The sequence below is a fragment of the Argentina silus genome (genome assembly GCF_951799395.1).
Source record: "Argentina silus genome assembly, chromosome: 1".
Lineage (NCBI taxonomy): Eukaryota > Metazoa > Chordata > Actinopteri > Argentiniformes > Argentinidae > Argentina > Argentina silus.
The window spans coordinates 31092985-31111876 of NC_139655.1; the positions used below are offsets into that span (position 1 = coordinate 31092985).

General features: G+C 41.6%; 1 protein-coding gene across 1 annotated transcript in view; it reads left to right on the top strand.

Annotated features, from left to right (window-relative positions):
* Nucleotides 1–18892, top strand: part of col25a1 (collagen type XXV alpha 1 chain) — a 142545-nt gene that overhangs the window by 119899 nt on the left and 3754 nt on the right. Inside the window, exons 14-35 of the mRNA XM_083665343.1 lie at nt 1985–2017; nt 2121–2156; nt 4327–4371; nt 5903–5965; nt 7697–7765; nt 8646–8690; nt 8855–8899; nt 9478–9555; nt 10086–10109; nt 11200–11244; nt 11486–11530; nt 11672–11752; nt 12034–12096; nt 12307–12357; nt 13204–13230; nt 13767–13847; nt 14269–14304; nt 14995–15048; nt 15482–15535; nt 16031–16057; nt 16435–16488; nt 18421–18507. Coding sequence (XP_083521469.1) covers nt 1985–2017; nt 2121–2156; nt 4327–4371; nt 5903–5965; nt 7697–7765; nt 8646–8690; nt 8855–8899; nt 9478–9555; nt 10086–10109; nt 11200–11244; nt 11486–11530; nt 11672–11752; nt 12034–12096; nt 12307–12357; nt 13204–13230; nt 13767–13847; nt 14269–14304; nt 14995–15048; nt 15482–15535; nt 16031–16057; nt 16435–16488; nt 18421–18507 — 1143 coding nt within the window. The remainder of the gene's footprint in view (nt 1–1984; nt 2018–2120; nt 2157–4326; nt 4372–5902; nt 5966–7696; nt 7766–8645; nt 8691–8854; nt 8900–9477; nt 9556–10085; nt 10110–11199; nt 11245–11485; nt 11531–11671; nt 11753–12033; nt 12097–12306; nt 12358–13203; nt 13231–13766; nt 13848–14268; nt 14305–14994; nt 15049–15481; nt 15536–16030; nt 16058–16434; nt 16489–18420; nt 18508–18892) is intronic.

Here is an 18892-nt window from a genome sequence, read left to right on the forward strand (position 1 = left end):
GTTTGTGTCACCAGTCTTTATCCTTTGGCAGTAGCTGGGAGTTCAGTGTTGGTTGGTTGTGTACAGTCCTTTGCCACTACAAACAGTGCTTAATTAAAACCGCTTTGTGCCTCTAAGGGCCTTCTGAGTCATATCCTTAGTTGCTGAAATTCAAACAGGCTGCATATGCTTTGTAGATATATTAATTTGGCAAATTGTGCGTTAGGTATTGGTTTTGATACGTTAGCTTTAGTGTCTTCATACTTATATGAACCCTAACCCATTTCAAATGTTCAGTTTGATATTTGACAGTTGAAAGACAGTGTTATTGTGTTTCAAATTGTGTTGCCTGGGTCAAATTTTACAGAGCTAGTTCACCCAAAAATCTATGTTTTCCCTATGTTTTTACATCTCAGAAGTGGCTTTTATTTCCCTTTCATCAGGGATTAAGGCCTGAAGACTTAATTTTTTAAATATATAATTTTGGAAATTTTGGATAATTATATAACGATTGGAGAGACACCACAATCAGGCCCAGCTGTGAAGGATTGTTAAAATGTAAAACAGAAACCAACAGGTGCACAACAGCACTTACTTTGATGTCTGCGATATTCAAATCTGACATTATTCTATCAAGTCAAAACAAAGCTTGAGGTGTGTATATATAGGGCTCAATTTATGCCTCTCGGTTTTATAAACATTGCTTTATTTTATTTTTTTTATGAGAAAAGCACCCTGTCCCCATCTCTAGGAGTCAGATAATCAATTCTGAACCACCAAAGTAGCTTTATATAGTCAAAACCTTGCGCTCTTTGGCAATGGCACCTTACTAGTACTGGAATACAACATTCAAAGCTGTGCTGTGCAGGAGGAACCCATTTTCCATAGCCCAGTAACAAATCAAGCTTTTGTTGAAGAGTTCCATCCCCTCAGACTGTCTTATACGTTTTTTTTTCTTATCTTATCTGTTTTTCGCCTCAAAATCTAAATGACAGGTCTGGAGGGGGGAGGGAGGCGCAATTGAGCACAGCGATATCCAGCTGTAACCGTTAATGCAGTTTATTGCCAGCAAAAAAATGCAGCAATTAAACATGCCTTGTGTGCCGCACATCGTAATGACTCCAATAAAAAGCCGGGGCAGGCATTCCTTCAGCAACTTCTGAGCGCGAGGCGCATGTGAAGTGGAACTGCAGAATCGGCACCAGGAGAAAGGCCCCACCCCTCGCTCTGTGCTCCCTTTCCCACTGACTGCCCAACATTAGGATATATGCAGGGTTACTCATAACACAAGTTTAGACGTTTGAACTATCTGTTACACAGATAAAGGTACATGTACTTGCAATGCTTGGCCCAATGGGTACTCTGTCCCATTAGCAGTAGGATGAGTCTCAGAGATCTCTCTGGCATCTCTCTCACCCAACGTTAAACTTTTACTTAGAATGCAAACAGTTGAATGTAGCAGTGGAGGCTGGTGGAGGCAGAAATCTGAGTATGGGCTCATTACATTTCAGGGGAAGAAGCTGGAGGCAGAAATCAGAGGAAGGACTCATTGCGATCTGTTTTTGGCTCTCAGACATTTTATTAAACAGAGCAGAGAGTTATGACCCACTCCCGAGCTGCTGAAGATCAGTTAGACGTTTTGTTGAGGGGCTTTGAGACAAATGACCCCCCCCAGACTTAATTATACTTATACTACACAAGAATGGGAGAGTAGACGTGGGACTAGAATTGTAGATCTCATTTACCTGTTAGTGTTAGTAGGACCTTTCTGGGTTAAATTGTTGCTCTTTTCCTGTACCTCTGTAATAATACTGTAATTAATCTTGTGATAACATTTTATTAAAATGTTATTGCATGATGATTTAGTAATTGCTTTGTAACTGCATAATAAAGGTTTTGTCAGGCACTTTTGTTATTACGCTGCTCACAATAGTGGCTTATAAAAACCCAATTCTGTATCATTATGTTTGGCACCCTACCTGAAATATATATTTGCCTTTTTTAGGGTGATGCAGGCTCTTCTGCTGCAGGCATCAAGGTGAGTATGAGTTAGGTTACAATAAAATGAATATTTATACATTATTACTAATTGTTTTTGCTTACAATGAAGATTGTAACTTAACTTTCTGTCTGCATTACAGGGTGAACCAGGAGAGCCAGGACGAGGGGGATACAAGGTAAAACTAGTCTGCGCTCCAATCCAATGGCACCATCTAGTACTAGCAGTAGTAGTGAAAATACTACTGTAAATGATCCCAGAGTGAGGCATCGGTTTTCTTGCAGAATCATCCATAGAAACAAAACAGACAATTTCAACAAAGACATGTAGAACATGATTGCTGGGTCTCCACTACCACTAAGTCAGATTGAAACACTTACGATAGGACTGCTTGTTAAAGTGCTCAGAGAGCTTTGTTGTCAGAGTGCGATAAAGTTGAGACCTTCTTAATCCATGGCGAACCCTCTTGGTGTGATCTTGCAGTATCTCTGCATAACTTCACAGTACTACAGAGTCCGGGCTAGTGTTACTTCCTTGATTAACACCTGCACCAAGGCAAGGCAAGGCTACTGGCAACATACTAACATGCCTCATTTCTTCTAGATTAATTTTGACCACTTGCTTGGATTTGCTGAGACCTTTGCTTGAATTTGAATGTAGCTCTTTCTAATAAAGGTGTATGCCTCACAAACAGTAACATTTTACAGGTAAACTGTAGGTCATGTACCTGTCATTCCTCAAGTTCCATACTCACTTAGAAATGTGCATACCTATGTATAATTTGTCAATAAAATAATACATTATTGAAGGTATTGATGAATACTTTTGCCAGCCACTGCAGGTCAGACTGGTATCTGTTTAGACACACAGAGGACACTACTGGTGGTCCTCTGTGACTCAGTTGGTAGAGCACGACGCTAACAATGCTTAGGTTTTGGGTTCGATTCCCGCTGGGACCATATATTGTATACTGAAAAATGTATGCACTCACTGCAATGTAAGTTACTTAAATAAAAGTTAAAAAAAATAAAAGCGTCAGCTATATATATATGCACGACTAAAGTACTCCAAAAAGCTGGTCTGTGACTTTTCCTTGCAGTGTCTGCCCTCCCTTGACAGAACCATTAGCTCAGCACAGCCAGAGCTGCTGTCAAGATTGTACCAGGATCCCATCTAATTATACTATTTACTCCCGAGTGCCACACCCCATTAATTCCCCATATTCTCTTTCCTCTTAGAAAAAAGGTTCCAGACAAACACAAGGGCTTCTAGCGCCCTTTTCCTGCTGTGCTGCAAAATCAGTTCCCGCCTTGACACAGACTCTGATTTTACTGTTTTATTACAGTTCCAGTTCTATTTGCTTTAATACGCTTTCTTACAAAGTTGTATCCCTCATGCAGTCGCCCATAAAGGAACAGTTGTTGATCTCCATTGAATCATTCATTTTGGGTGACGTTCTGTGGGAGCTTGTGAAGTAGTATTTCCAGACGAGAGACTTTTATTCATTGTGTTTACAATGCTTTCAGGATGCGCAATGGCAATTTACAGCCCCCTCGACAAGCCCCAAGTGCCATTACGCTTGATCATTCTAGAGCAGTGCAAAATATTTCTTCTCACATGCCATAAATGTTATAGTCTTAATAGAGCGTTAAATTATTCACAGTTAGAAGATTTCTTGTTTAAACATGCCTCTGAGAAGTCTTAAGAAAGGCTTGACCTCTTGTATTTTACGTAACTCTAGTTCAGAAATCATACTTTTGTTCTTTTCTATGCTTGTCCAGAATTTCAAACTTGCGAATTCCATGGTCTGAATAGAAATGCAAAGAAAGGGCACAATCTCAGACACAGTCAGTCTGTATTAACCCAGTAATCCTGTCGAGGCCATTCTAGCCCTCTAAACCAGCATTTCACAACTCCAGTCCTGGCATAAAAAATGTAAAATGTTGTTTTGTTGCACTTTGGTTTCAACTAATCAAGAGCTCAATAAATACTTGATTATTTGAATCAGGTTTGTTAAGTGCTGGGCTTCAGCAAATAATGTTCAGTCCCAATGGTCCCCATGCAGGACAGCAGTTAAAACACTAATCTGAACACCATCATTCAACATAATCCGCACCACAATAGTCATACAATATGAATCCGATCATGGCTGCATGACTCAGGATCTGACTGCATGTAGCACTGGTGCTTTACTCAGGGGAAGTACTGATAACTGACATCAGGCCACAGCCCAGTGTGGAGCTGCTTGGCTCGCAGGCTCACAGACAGAGGAGAGGCAGGTGTTGAAGGCCCTACATAGATGACAGAGGCTCGGCTCGGCTGTAACATGTCACACTTTTCCTGTGTAGGGAGAGCCAGGACTTCCAGGGCTGCCTGGACTTCCCGGGATTAAGGTAATATCTGTTGTCTTCACTCCCCAGAACTCCCAGACTTGTCCCAGTCTTGTCTCCATCCTACCAACACTCAGCTGGCCCACATGCTTAGCTAATGAGACCAGTTCAATGCTTCACATCTCACCAGTTTTGCTGTGACTACCATGTGAACAGATAGTCTGTGTTCCGCCAAGTGAGCGGACAATGTGAAATCAGCCTAGAGAAGTGATCCAGTTATGTTATTGATTTTACTGTCAAAGTCTATCAAAGATGCTCAAGAGGGACTGATTTAGGTTGTTAAGTTTGATGTAGCATGATCACATAGGCATAGGAAGTACATAGGCATAGGCAGTGGCAGTGAGTTGGCCTGCTGAATAGCCGCGCTGATTGATCAATGCAGCCCTTGCTGTGCTGCAATCAACCATACCACCAGATGATGATGACTGGTCCCTGGCATTTCCCTTTCTTTCTGTCATCTGCAAGTACCCTGTCAATGTAGATCATGCAAAGGGTTGTGATTATGACCGTTCAGTGGACACTATGTAAGTTTCACTTGAGTCAAAAATACTTTGAAGGTTATTCAATTCTCAAATAACTGTACTTGGATATGTGAGAGGAAACTAAGTATACTTGAGGAACAAGATATAACACTACCCCCTCTACACATTAAATCAACACAAAGCAATGAGTACCTACAGTATGTACACCCAGAAAATAGGGTCATATGCCTGAACTATAATGTGAATGCAGAGAATGCTCATACAAGCATGATGAGATAATGCTTGTTGCTGTTTTGGTTTGTTTGCCTGTACCTCTGTTTGTATGCTTGTAACCTGTTGGCCTTGTAAAAAAAAAACTTCCATTTTATATAACCCTGGTTTTACTTAAGGGGCCTGGATGCATTTGGAATCTAACAACATAACAAGCTCTAACGTAATACTCACATGTTCTCCTCGAGCTGAACATCATAGAACGGCTTCTATTGATGGTATTGGACTCAGTGAGCACCAAGGTCACCTTTCCTCCTTAGTCAGTCAAAGGAAGAAGTGGAAACCTGTGGAAACCTTGGACACACTAAAACTGTGAAAAGTCCACATAGAGTAAGATATTCCAGTCGCAGTCAATGCCAACTTGTGACTCTCTATAAATCAAATGAGGCATTTGAGCTTTAAAGTTTGCTCTCAGTGTATAGTCCTTAAGTGTGGAATTTAAGTGGAAATGTTTTGTCACAAAAAATGTTAAAACGCCCTTTGTATCCACAGACCAGAACTGGCAGCGGACTTGAATGTTGAATAGACTTAAGCAAGCACTTGGGCTGTGATTAGTTTCTAATAGGGGCTTTAGTCAGCCCTTAAATTCAATTTGGCTCGTTCAAGAAGAGCAAGTCATTTGACTCTGTGAAATCACAGGATAAGTTGTTGCACACTGTTCTTGATTGTGCATGCATGCGTGCGTGTGCGTTGCATACATACGTGTGTCTGTCTGTCCTCTGTCATGGTTTACATGCTAAGCCATTGTGTCCCGTTTATACCCATATCGTTGGTGCTTTCAGGGCGAACCTGGATTCCTAGGACCCCAAGGGGAGCCAGGGCTCCCAGGACTACCAGGAACCAAGGTGGGTGCTTACTCATCCATGTCATTCAAATGTGTGGGTCCTCAATTATGCATACACTCTGGCACTCATGGTCTAGATCTAAAATCCTGAAAAGGTGGAGGAGATAGATGAGGTTCCCAGGAAGAATGGGTTGTATGAAGGCAACCGCAGAAACCAGTCAATAGTGAACCTGAACCTGGGGCGCTCAGTGGCGTAGCACACTAAGGCGCATACCATATCATCGCAAGGTCCCTGGTTCGATTCCTGCCATCGACCTATCTTGCATGTCATCCCTCCTCTCTCTCACCCATCCTTCCTGTCAATCTCTACTGTCTCTGTCCCAATAAAGCAGAAATGCCCTAAAAACATATTTAAAAAAAAAAAAATAGTGAACCTGAACCTGACCCAACTGTGATAACAGTGCCCCTGTCAGACCCAGAGTAAAGCATTGATAATGGCAACTTGAACCCAACCTGAACCAGTTGAAAATGCTTGCACAGTTCAAACCATTGAGAGAACTTTCCAATGGTGCAAAATGTTGTCTGATTCCATTTTGAGGTTTAGGCAGAGGTAATGGATGATATCATTTGGATTCCATGTATTCTCCATATGATTGAAATATTAACCCTCACCCACTTGTCCTCATCTCCATGAATAATTTGAGACCCAGACATGCCGACCCGCTGTTGAACTTTAGATGTTCTCAAGACAGCTCAAGCATTGCTACCATACAACCACTTTAACCACTCCTGCACTTTTAATCCAATAGGATCAGTTTAGAACTACCCCAGCCCTAACCCTACCCATCAGAGGGAACAACACAAAACTGACCTTAGATTAATTTATCAGGGCAAATTCATCCTACTTAAAGGGCCAATCTGTAATTGGTACAAACATTTTAGGACTTAAATTAATTATATATAGTCATTGATTCTTGAAGGACATAACCTATAAATGCCTCATGAGCTTAGTTAAACTGTTTTGCCTCATCAGAACCCAAAATATAAGCTTGTTTTACTCCATTGTTACTCCAAACAATGCAATTGTAAACAAACACTGTATAGCTTGTGGAAAAAACTATAATGTTGATCTCATCGATGGCCAGCCCCTCTGCATAACTCTGTGAAATTGAGTCTGGTTGCATTTCTCCAGTCCCATTCCTCGGCTATTTACCAAAAAAGTGGTGGGGAGTTCACTTTGTTGTGGTTTGAATTACAGATTGCACCTTTAATGTTTCGAGCTAGAGGGGATACGAAAATGAGCATTTTAGCAAATTATCCCACACTGCCCTCTAGTGTCTCTTTAGTTTAATTCACCTTGACACCGGTTAGAATGAAGTTGCCCTTACATGCTGAACTAAGGTCAGTTTTGCATTTGTCCCTCTTAAGGGTAAGTTAAGTTGGAGGGAGACTATGCAAATTTAAGATCTGTACTTATGGGCAACTCAGCTTCCACCCCGAGTCTTTGACACAGTCGGGGGGTGGCATATTCTGACAGCAAAGTGCAATTTAGGCCAGCAGGAGCTGTGTGTTGTTGACTCTGCATGAATATTTATAAATAACCATGGAAACCAGAGGGTTGGCCAACCACTCCTAACTGATGAGAATTAGTGATGCAAGTATCACAGTTCTAAAGACTTTCTCCTCACAATTGTGTCATGTTGACGTCATGCCAGCTGGGGGTTACACCCCATGGGTAAAGAGGTCAGAGAAAGGGTTCCTTGTTTTTGAAGACTCTTTCTTCTCTCCGCAGGGCGAGAGAGGGGATTTTGGGCCACCAGGCAAGGGCGAGCGGGGTCAGATTGGACCGGCTGGACAGAAGGTCAGTGCTGTGGTTTACCAGAGGGGGATGAAGGGTCGGGGTAAGTGGGATATGTGGGTTGGAGGCGTGAAGGGGTTGGTTCCAACTGGGACATGATAAAGAGAGCATTCAGTGATATGATTTGAGAAGTACACTCCAGAAGTACACTTCACATGTTGATACCAAGTTAGTGTCTGCAAACACCAATGTTTTTAGGCCATCCAACATCTTTGTGGATCGTTGATATTTGTTGCCATATAGCACCTTTTTCCCTACATGATAGATTAATCATGCCTCTTCGTGAGTGATAGCTTGAATTGGAAAAAAAATCACTTGTGCACTTTCTTTGGATGAAGATAATAATGGCCATGGTGAATAACTCTATAATTAAAATTCTATAATGGATTTTAGGCTGTCCTCAGAGCCCAAACAGTGGGTCTTAACCAAAGTAAGGCAAATATATGAGTTTGCCATTTTTTACATAAATGTACTATATGTCAGTTACCATACAGGTGGTTTTTGCCCCAGTCTAAACAAAGACAAGACCCTACAATGTTGAGAGCATTTTCATATCTGATCAGGGGTCATCATTTGCAGTGACAGACTCTCCTGCTTTCACTGGAGTTGAAATAAACAGATATCCATTGCTTTCTGGTTATGGCACATTTATTAAAAAACATTATGATCTGTTGTGGCTTGCCGTGATGCACTTTATGAATAGTAATTCCAAGTATGGGGAGACATGCTGCAGATACTGTACGTAAACATACATTTACATGTATTATACTATACATGTGTCTGAAAGGTGTCTGTTTGTCTCATGATGGGCTCCTGTGGTGGCTTACTTGTCCATCCTTGTGTGTCTATCCCTCTCTCGATTTCTCTTTTCTGCCATTGCCAGGGAGGCGAGGGAGAATCAGGGACTCCTGGCCCTAAAGGTTCAAAGGTCAGTGCATCTAATGTATATCTAATTCTTCCTCTACTACCTCATATGCACTGAGTCAATATCAATGTCAATGTGGGGGAAAATCGACTTGGGGTGAGTTCTTGTACTTCAATCCATGCATGAGTAGGGTTCCTCCACCTCACAATCTTGTCATCCTTTCTCAGGGAGAGTCTGGAGACCAAGGAGACTTGGGAGCCATGGGACCAAGGGTGAGTCTTCAATACTCCTTGACAGAACAGGCAAAACAACCATGTTTATGCCAAAGAAAATGGCAAAGCACTTGTAATTTAATGGAAATGCTGCGCTTGCAATTGGTTTATAATAAAGGGTCTGCTCAATACCAGCAGGGGACAGTGTATAAGTACATTAAGTACTAGAACATCCTGACCCAGCTTTGACTGATTGAATTGTCCAAGGTGTTTACATTGAACAAAGTGTCTGAGGGTGATTGATTAGTGGATGTCTCTATAGGCCCCGCTCTAGACTCAAATACATAAACACACCTTTGTTTGAACAGGTACCATATACAGTCTGTCTGTTACCTGTATGTACATGAGCCAGAATGAAAAGCGGAATGTCAGACTTGCAACAATTATGAATGTTCACCAGTGGAAGCTTTGACACCATCCCACATACCATTTCATGCATTACCAGGATTCCACCAGCCTCCCCTGATGTTCACTCAAAGATGCACCGTATATAGTGTTAATTGTAATAATACTGTACTGTAGCTTGAGACCTGTACTCCTCAGATTCAGATGTACATGTTATTGTCACCATGATACAGGGCCCCCCTGGGCAGAAAGGTGACCAAGGAGCCACTGAGATCATCGATTACAATGGAAACATCCAAGAGGCTTTACAGGTCAGAAACATTGTGGAATGGATGTTTACATAAACATGATTGTCTGGTAGCATTGTCTACCTTCTGGTCAATCTCTGCTTTAAACAACTTTTGATATTTCTTCGACAGTGCTATTAGCACTTGTGCTATGGGTCCAAAAATATTAATTTCTGCATGTAGCTCTTACCACAGCCAGCATACTGTAGAAATGGTTCTTACATCAACAGTATCTAGCTACTGTACTTTGGTGCTTCAGTCCAAATATGAAAACAAAGCAATATATGACAGTATGTCCTCTTTGAAGCAGAGTGAAGTCTCTCATATCTTGCTAAATCAGATTAGGGTTAGTACACAATTACTTGTGTACCTAGTTGGCCATCACCCATCTGAGTGTATGGTTCATCTGCTGCAGTTGGGATGCTAGTCTAGCATTGTTAGCATATACTGTAGGAGGAGGGGAGGGGGACAAAAAGCATGCTGATGCACAGGGTTTGTTTGGTGCATAACCCGTAATTATCTTGTCTCTCACCTGATTCCTTGGACGTCTACAGAAGATTACCACTATTACAGTGACGGTAAATCACCCCTATTCTGTCTGTGTTACATGTACTGTATGATTGCTGCACCTTTGCCCTAGCATGGACTCCAACCTCGCCCCACCCTGTTCCATATACAGTTCCCTGCCCTAACACATAATTCCCCACATATTGTTGCTTAACTCTGACTGAGACGACATTGAGTCGTAAATGATGTGTTTATGAGGTCTGTGCTTCTGTGAGGTTGAGTCAGCCTATCTGACTGGGGTGTGGTCTCTTAAGAGTAAGAAGTAAGTATATTGCAGTGTAAATTAAAGTCCTTCCAATTGTGTTACATCTTGGGGGTCATAGAAGGACACTGGATATATCTGATATATCACTGGATATATCAGTAAATTATTCCAATGTCCAACTCTTAGAAAGTGCACTAGTGCAGAACATCATATGGCATCTGTCATGGTTGTGTACGTTATCTGGAATGTAGGTTTCTATACTTTGAATGTGTACATTGTGGTAATAATGGTAATAATTATTATTACCACTTCTTCATCATCAACATGCAGGGTCAATTGCAAGGAACTTGGGGCCTTTGATTTCGTCTCCAGCTCTGTTTTAACTTGAATGTATTTGAAATATATACCCATTCCTGAATAAAGTTTGCAGTCAGTGATTCCAGAGAAAGGGCATTTAAAATCCCTCAGAAGCTGGAGACAATTTTAAGCCAAAAAAGCGGTCCTCCCATCTACATCATCTATGCCTTTGTCACCTTGGTGTTGGTATTATTGTGATTGTTTTGTCCGTCATTATTGTTGTGCCATGTGGATACGTAGTGGTTGCTCCATCAAGTGATTCCTAACATCTGTACGCACGTTTGTGTCTACGTATATCAGGTCGCTGCCAATTCCATTTTAATTCTGTCAATTCAAGAGATTAATTGGAATTCAATTAATGAACATTGCCTTGATTCTTTATTTTCATTTCATTAATACAACTTCAATTCACCACCTGAATTACCACCACCATTATCACCACCATTTCATTGAATTGAATTGACTCTGGTGTATATTCAGTCCCAGTGTGTGTGCAGTGTGATGGTGGAGACAACAGAATGTTTCTGTTGTTTATCTAGGGTCCCCCAGGGCCTCCTGGACCATTAGGACCACAGGGTATTAAGGTAATCAATAATTTCATAATTAGATGTCTTTATATATCCATTGAGTTATTTGTCCAATGATTGCAAGTCAGTGCTTCATTGGCATGTTTTTATCTCCTTGACAGCATATTGGCTCATTGCTTGACAAGTCACCACACAATTTAGCTATACATTTTCCATACTCCAAGGCAAGCACCTGGGTTTATGTGTGTAGACTTTGGGTCAGCAGCTCTTAAACACTGGGCATTTTATTGGATTTCAGGGGGATCAAGGCATGCCTGGCCTCCCTGGACTGGACGGTGAGAGGGTAGGTTGACCCAAAATGTCCTCTCTCTTACACTCATGTAATCCTAATTTAATATTTGCATGCAAATCAGAACTTTGCAGAAATCACGTGTTGATGTCAATGGGTCAATTTTGATAGTAATCTGGCTTCAATACCTCCTAGGGATACAAAGGTTCCAAAGGAGACATGGGAATTTCTGGCCTGTCTGGAGACAAAGGAACCATCGGTTTACCTGGATTACCAGTAAGAGTCCAACCACTAACCTTAAAGCATCATCAATAATCATTTATGCTGGCTGCTACCTGGTCAGCAATAGCATTATTTGTTCTACCGTATCTTTGACACCAGTACGGTACACAATACACAGTACACAATAACTTCAGACTTATTGTGTACAACAATATTATATATATATGTATAATGGGTGCATTGTTGAATGCCTTGGGTGCATTGTTGAATGCTTTGGGTGCATTGTTGAATGCCTTGGGTGCATTGTTGAACCATAGGAATATTCTGTTTCCCAGGGTGTCAACGGACTAAAAGGAGATAAGGGAGATTCAGGTGTGCCTGGTCCTCCGGGACCCTCGGTAAGTGACATTAATAAACCCTAAATCACCCTTTAGAATCATACAAACCCAGAGGTTTGTGAAAGGATCCCCGAAGCAAAATTCCCACAAAACTGACTGAGGCTAGAATTGTTTAGGTGGGGGGGTAACAGAACTAGCTAATCCATATAGCTGAATGCAACACCAATGTTACTGTATGACATGATTTGACTATCATTCTCTCTCGTACAGATTATTGGCTCCCCAGGAGCACTTGGGCCCCATGGCCCCCCAGGCCCCATGGTGAGTAGGCCCCGCCTCAAGACTAGAACAACACCTACTATTACCACATTTTAAAATCTACAGCTAATTTATGCAGGGAATATCAGGCATAACCTCCATACAATGTAAATGCACATCAACATCAGGGACATTGAGACAATGGTTGGCTATTGGGATCAGCTAGTACATTTTAGAATATTTGTTTGGGTGTTTCAGTTGACGCTGTTCTAATATGTTACAAAGATGAAATAACATGAAACAATAGACTGAATGAAATACTTGAAAAACACCCCTGGTTGATTTCACATTGTGTTGATGTTGAGGTAATATGTCATAGTGCTTTCAGAGGAAACAGCCGGTCCCCTCCCTTTTTAGTGACTGGTGTACAGAGCATGCTCTGTCTGGGTGATTCCTACACTTACGTCTCCCTACTCAAAGTATGTTTAAGGAGCATTTCACCCGTGTCCAAAGCAACAATCAGCAGAACATCTAGTCTCCCATCTGTACCTCTGTAAGTTATGAGTCAGGTTCCACTCTCCCTCATGGGAATAGTATGGGTTATAGGTATGTAGGGACTTCCTAACAACATCCTCACTGTACACCTGTCACCTGTGTGTTTATTAAGCAATGTAGGGCAATTTGTCTTCACTGTGTTATTCCGGGACAGTGTTTGCACGCAATGACCTACTTAGATAAAACAACAGAGGTACAGTAAAACTCAGGTTATTAATGGTCAAATAACCCCCATAGCTTCCTAGTAAGACAGCTTCTATAGACTGCTGTTTGATATCTTTATCACCCTTGCTGATAAGTCAAGTGAATCTGTACAGTGAGAAAACACTGAGTTTTTCTTGAATGTTTTTGCAGGGTCCCCATGGATTCCCTGGACCAAAGGTAAACTGAAAGGAGAAACTAAAGAGACAGCTTGCTTTTGCTTCAATTAATAATGCATGCCCACAAGTAACATACACTTTGATTTAGTAGATTAAAGTAAACCATGACCTTATTACCTTTCCTTGTAACATGCTGCGAACTCCATTGTGAGGTATAGACTACCTACTTGGAGTAGGTGGTGGAGTACTTACACTTCTGACATTGTTTAAGCGGTGGAAGCAATGTTGTTTCCACCTATTCAGTTGTATCAGACCAGTGATACATTTGAGAGGTAGAATCATACATAACATACGCCTGATTCAAATAATCAAGTTTTTGATGAGCAGTTGATAAGTTTAAAAAGTTGTGGTAGTGTAGAGGTGGAACAAAAGCCTGCATTGTAACTCTCCTTAACGAGGGTTGATGACAACTATTCTTAGGCAATTGAACTTGCAGCAGTAGCCTATACTGTATGTCTTCCAAATTCTAACCATCTATGTGATGTAGCACCCTACCCTCCTTGCTCCTAAGCCAACCTCTTCCCCTCTTGCTCCTAGGGGGAGTCTGGGTTGCATGGTCTGAAGGGAGTGCGCGGGGAGCCGGGCCACAAGGGGGACCGAGGACCCCTGGGCCTCCCCGTAAGTACAGTACCACACAAAGACGAGCATCGTGGGTTCTCACCGCACCAACCCCTGTCCTTCCATCTTACACCCCTCAAACCCCTCTCCTCTGCTTTCAGCCCTCTGGTCCGCTGTCCTGCTGCTCTAAGTGTCCATTCGTGCACAACATAATATTATGTTTATGTGTGTTTGTGTTGTCTGTCTGTCTGTCTACTTCTCGTGTGTGTGTGTGTCTCTCTCTCTCTCTCTCTCTCTCTCTCTCTCTCTCTGTCCTCGCCTGCCCTTGCTGCAAGCTTTTCAACCTCCCCTTGTCATTTTGTTGTTGTACTTCTTTCCTCCTCACCTGTCCCAATAACGACAATATGTGTCTGTTTTCACTGTGTTCATCTTGTACTAATCCCACCTTGTTCATGTCACTCATACCTCCATAACCGCGCAGGGAGCCTCCGGCTTGGACGGCAAGCTCGGAATGAGGGTGAGTGTCATGTGACCCAGCTTCACCTCTCGACCCCCCACCCCCCCCTCCCTCCCATCACAACATGCTCTTTGCCCTGGAGCTCATTGTTGACATGTTCCATCTGCTGAATGAGTATTGTCTACAACCTTCTTTACTCATGAAAAGGTTGTGTACCCAGTTTGAATACTGTATATTTAATAAGCCCTATTTGGAAGCCAACAGCTTCGACCTGCCTTTCACTCTGGACATCGAAAGTTCAAAAATCCAGCAGGATGACAGCAGGAACAAGACAGTGACTTGTGAAAAGTAGTGTCAGCAGGCATGTCTGTCTATGGGTGTGCCTTTAACACAGCATTAACACTCACTCATACATTAACAATGTGACTGTCTTCAGTGTTATAATTGTCTCTTGTGGTCAATGCATGAGAACTAGCAGCAGTTCTGTGTATAAGACCTATTTGCATAATATTGTGGATTTGTGGGCGGGCATCAATCAAATTAGTTACTGTACTTGAATCATTCCATATGCTCTTCATTTGAACATTATTATGTCCTGTTAAACATGGCAGCTGACATTGTAGTTCACCTCCCCACTCAAGAAAGGTTGTGGTGGGCAATGATCAACATGATGGTATATGGGGATATGGTCTGACCAAAGTATAGTCTTAAATAGGGAACCTCCTAACCCTATTCTCTACCTCTCTGCAGGGTATGGACGGGCCTGTTGGACCTTCCGGTCCAGCCGGGCCAAAGGGAGACAGAGTAAGTATATAAACGTAATCCTCATCCTATCCCTTATACTGTAGTGTGGATTATATCTTTAGTCTTATTTAAAATGTAATAGATTAACAGTGACCACACGTGGCTTGTGTAAAGATATCAAAGGGTGAAAGGTTTACCTGCTTAAGTGATTTGGACAGTTGTGCCATGTGCATGTGTAATAAAGATATTCTCAATAGACAACCGCCTTTCAGTTCAGGATATGTGCTAAAACTGTTGGGATACTGTTTTATAAGAAAATGGAAATGAAAATAGCATTTCCCCCTAATTGGAGATATGTATATCTTCTCTCATTTCTTGCCTCCTAAGTAGCCACATGAATTTAGCCACATTAACTCATTAGCTACTACCTCACCCAATGTGTTAGTTTGTAGATTGTGCATTATAATGTAACACCTGTTTGTGTCTGTGTCAGGGTGAGAGAGGAGCAGCAGGTGAACTCGGGCCAAGGGGACCTTATGGACTTCCTGTGAGTGCAAATACATGACACCATCCACTAGAACATGCCAGTCCAGCAATATTGATATGAATTACACATAAGGCCTGTTATTTACTTACATGGACTTTTCGTTTTGAAATATACACTAGCAACCAAAATAGAATTTGACTAGTTTCCTATATTTATCTTGTTTGCAGTTACCGTGTACAGCTAAGTAATTCCTATAAGGTTAATATAGGTTTGGACATTATATGAATCTGTCCCATTACTTTTGGTGTCCTGAAATAGGGAGACTATGTATAAAAAGTGTTGTCATTTCTAAATGGGTTAAAAAATATGTACACAAATACCCTCAAATAAAAGCTAAGAATCTCTACTTTAACCTCATAGTAATTGTTTGATATCAAATCCAAACTTTAGGAGTATAGTGCAAAAAGAAGCTTCACTGTCCCATTACTTACACAGGGCACTGTATATCTTTGGGGCAGGAAAAGACTCATCCTTGTTTTCTTTGTTTTTTTCCAGGGGGCTATTGGAACACCTGGTCTGGATGTGAGTGAAGCTGTTTTGTTGTTCACCATCAAATCTGTAATATCTGCCCTGTAATATCCCAAACCCTCCTTCATTTATTCTTCAAGAGAAAGAATATGAAAATGCACTCTGTTACAAGGTATATTTTAGAACAAATATATTGTATGTAAATGGCAGCAGTCTCCCCCTTCTATCTGACTACTCACCATACCTCCATATTGCACACCCTTTGATTTCTCTCTGTCTTCCCCTCTACTTCTTTCTGTTCATCTCCCAGCTTTTACTGTAAAGAGGTGAAACATTGACAGAGGGAGCAGATGTTCTCCCAGGCCTGTTTCTAGATCTTTCTCAGATACACTCCTAGGGCAAGTGTAATGAACTGGAGTTGTATTTTACAGGGGTTGCCAGGCTTAAGGGGAGAGAAAGGCGACCTGGGGGAAAGAGGAGAAAAGGTAGATCTAGATATGCTGCCTCAGGGAATGACTATCATCCCCATAACGTTACAGAGAAGCACTGGTGTCAATGGACAATGAGTGAAAAGGGACTACGTCGTCTTGCATAGTGGATTCCCCTTTATCTACTACAAAGCTCAATAACACTTTGATTGAATGGGGTGCACATATGACAGTTATGATTGTCTTATAGAGGATGCAGCTGACATAATGCAGTCATGTAGTGAAATTCATTGGGTTTATGTAAATGAAGTGTCCCAGCACATTGCTGATACTTTTATAGGGATATCGTGTAGTTTCCTTGTGCTTTGTACTTTTGAGGGTCATATGCACTTACTGTACCCATCAACCAGGGTGTTAAAGTGAGTTTAATTGGACCACTACTCTAGACATATGCAAATTTGCTCTGCATCTAAATTCCATTCTCAATTCTCTCAATTTCCAACTTTTGTTCTCCACCATTGAATATTTTGTCATCTCATTTATCAAAATCATTTGAATCAAATCACATTTTGAATCTTCTAAAAGTGATTTAATATTTTGATTTGATGTTTTTGGTTACTTTCTTAGTAAACAGGTGTATATATACTTACAGTGAGATAAATGACAAAAAGTAAATTGAGATTTAGTCCATTGACAACAGGCAGTTGTAACTCACCTTTGCATTGTTTTCCACAGTTTCCATGCATGTGCATTACCCTTCTAACATCCCTCTTTGTGTTCTCTAGTCTAGTCTGTTGTTGAGTGTGCTTGTAGATTCTGGCCTATTAACAAGGCCTGTAACACTGTGTGTGTGTGTACGTGTGTATGTGTGTGCGTGTGTGTGTGTGTGTGTGTGTGTGTGTGTGTGTGTGTGTGTGTGTGCGTGTGTGTGTACGTGTGTATGTGTGTATGTGTGTACGTGTGTGTGTGTGTGTGTGTGTGTGTGTGTGTGTGCGTGTGTGTGTGTGTGTGTGTGTGTGTGTGTTTAGTGTTTAGCTGAATGCTCAATTTGTCTCAGCTTTAATGCACTACTTCTGTCTATGTACACGTTATCTAGCAAATACGAGGAGTAACATAACATGCATCTTCAACATTTTCACCATTGAACTGCCCCTTAATTTTTTAATATCCCCCACTTTTATCCCCACGTTTCTACATTTTCTGAGATGCATTCTGAAACCATATATTTCACAGTTTATACTTGCCTAAGTCTATGTTTACTCACAGCAGCTGTCAAAACTACGCTTGCTTTCTGGTTATTGTAACATGTGTACCTCCATGATTTGCAGCAGGGTTGGGGCTTATTCTGTTTTGACAAGGTACAGTCAGGAAATTAACTGATGAATCTTAAATATTATCAATTCATTTCCAGACAAAATTGAGATGAAACTGACCCCCCAACCCTGATTATGCACTTTTGCTGTAAATTGTGAGAAGGGATACAGTTTTTGTTGTTTCTTGTTGTGTTGGTGGGGTGGCGGTGTGTTCTGTGCCTCTGGAGGTGTTTCCCTGCTCCTCCTTCTCTTCCCCTGTGCCCTCTAAGTCCCAAGTGACCAAACCTTTACCATTTCCTCCTCCTCCTTCTCCTCCTCTCCTGAGGAATGCTCTGGACCTCCTATTCCTGATCCTCTCCTCCGGTACCTCTCCCTATCTAACATTATATGTATGTCCTCCCTCCTTCTGTGGGCAATAGCCTCCCCTTTAATCTCTCCCCTTTAATGGTGCTGTCGTCCCTAATGTTCTGATCCAACGATTGCGACCATTGTGGACAGTGCAAGTGCATTCTTTCTTCTTTTTTTTTTAAAGATAAATGTGCATAATCTAAAAAAAGGAACATAGAAGAACCACAAATGGTTGTTCTCGTTGGGTTCAGAGAATATTCACCCTTCGCATATGTGAGAAAACAATGATCAGTTATTGATTGACCTGACCAAACTATTGTATCCACAGGGGGAGAAGGGAAAGAAGGGCAAAAAAGGGCCCAAGGGGGAGAAAGGAGAACAGGGTGCCCCTGGATTAGATGCACCCTGCCCATTGGTATGTCACAGCTAAGAGTTGGAAATCGCCTCCTAGCGATGTAAGGCAGCGGACCCCTAACAGGGAGGAGCCCCCCTCTGGCTAACCTGGCACTTACCAGCCCTGAGAAAGTCAACCATGTATACCTAAAGACATGATCTGTAATTTTAATTACCAGCCAAAGTGCTGCCCTTGTACTTCTTTGTAAACCATGGGGGGCCAATTGTTACAGCCACCAAGTCATTTGAATTCGGAGGTAACCACCTTTAAAAAGAAAGAACGCTGAAATTACACACTGTGCCTTTGAGCTTTAAAAGGCTTTTATAAAAGGCTACATCTAACCAATCATATTGTCCTTCTAGAGTCCTACTTGGCTGTCTCAAAGTAAATCAAGACAAGTGACCAC